The sequence below is a fragment of the Gavialis gangeticus genome, unplaced genomic scaffold (genome assembly GCF_001723915.1).
Source record: "Gavialis gangeticus isolate Ggan-Ray unplaced genomic scaffold, GavGan_comp1, whole genome shotgun sequence".
In the NCBI taxonomy this organism is placed as follows: Eukaryota; Metazoa; Chordata; order Crocodylia; family Gavialidae; genus Gavialis; species Gavialis gangeticus.
This window is the reverse complement of record NW_017728998.1, coordinates 12,448,538-12,449,075: the sequence shown is the minus strand read 5'-3', so window position 1 is coordinate 12,449,075 and position 538 is coordinate 12,448,538. Positions and strand designations below refer to the sequence as shown.

The 538-nt window shown below is 67.8% G+C and overlaps 1 protein-coding gene across 1 annotated transcript in view; it reads left to right on the top strand.

The window, feature by feature from the left end:
* Positions 1-6: 6 nt before the first annotated feature.
* The window catches only part of VAT1L (vesicle amine transport 1 like), a 101,047-nt gene continuing 100,515 nt past the window's right edge, over positions 7-538 (top strand). The window contains exon 1 of the mRNA XM_019505517.1: positions 7-137. Within this exon, the coding sequence (XP_019361062.1) occupies positions 28-137 (110 nt within the window). The 5' untranslated portion in view covers positions 7-27. The remainder of the gene's footprint in view (positions 138-538) is intronic.

Here is a 538-nt window from a genome sequence, read left to right as displayed (position 1 = left end):
GCGCGGCGCCCGCCCGACGCCAAGGAGATGCGCGCCGTGCTGCTGGGCGGCTTCGGCGGCCTCAACAAGCTGCGCGTGGCCAAGCGGGTGATGCCCGAGGCGCGGGACGGAGAGCTGCAGCTGCGCGTCAAAGCCTGGTGGGCCCCGCTGGGGGGTTAGGGCCGTGGGGGGGAGAGCAGGGGCGAGCCCAGGGGGCTTAGGGGCTTGGGGTGGGGAGTGGAGGGAGGAGCCGAAGGGGGTTTAGGGGCTTGTAGGTAGGAGGAGGGGGCAGCCCAAGTGGTTTAGGGACCTGGAGATGGGGCAAGGGGAGAGCCCAAGTGGGTTAGGGGCATGGAGAGTGCAGGACGGGGGAGCCCAAGTGGTTTAGGAGCTTGGAGAGGGCAGAAGGGGGGAGTCTAAGTGCTTTAGGGGCGTGAAGAGGGGAGCCCAAGTGCTTTAGGGGTGTGGAGATGGAGAGGAGGGGGAGCTCAAGTGGTTCAGGGGCGTGGAGGGGGGGTGAGGGGAGAGCCCAAGTGGTTTAGGGGCACAGGAGAGGTGG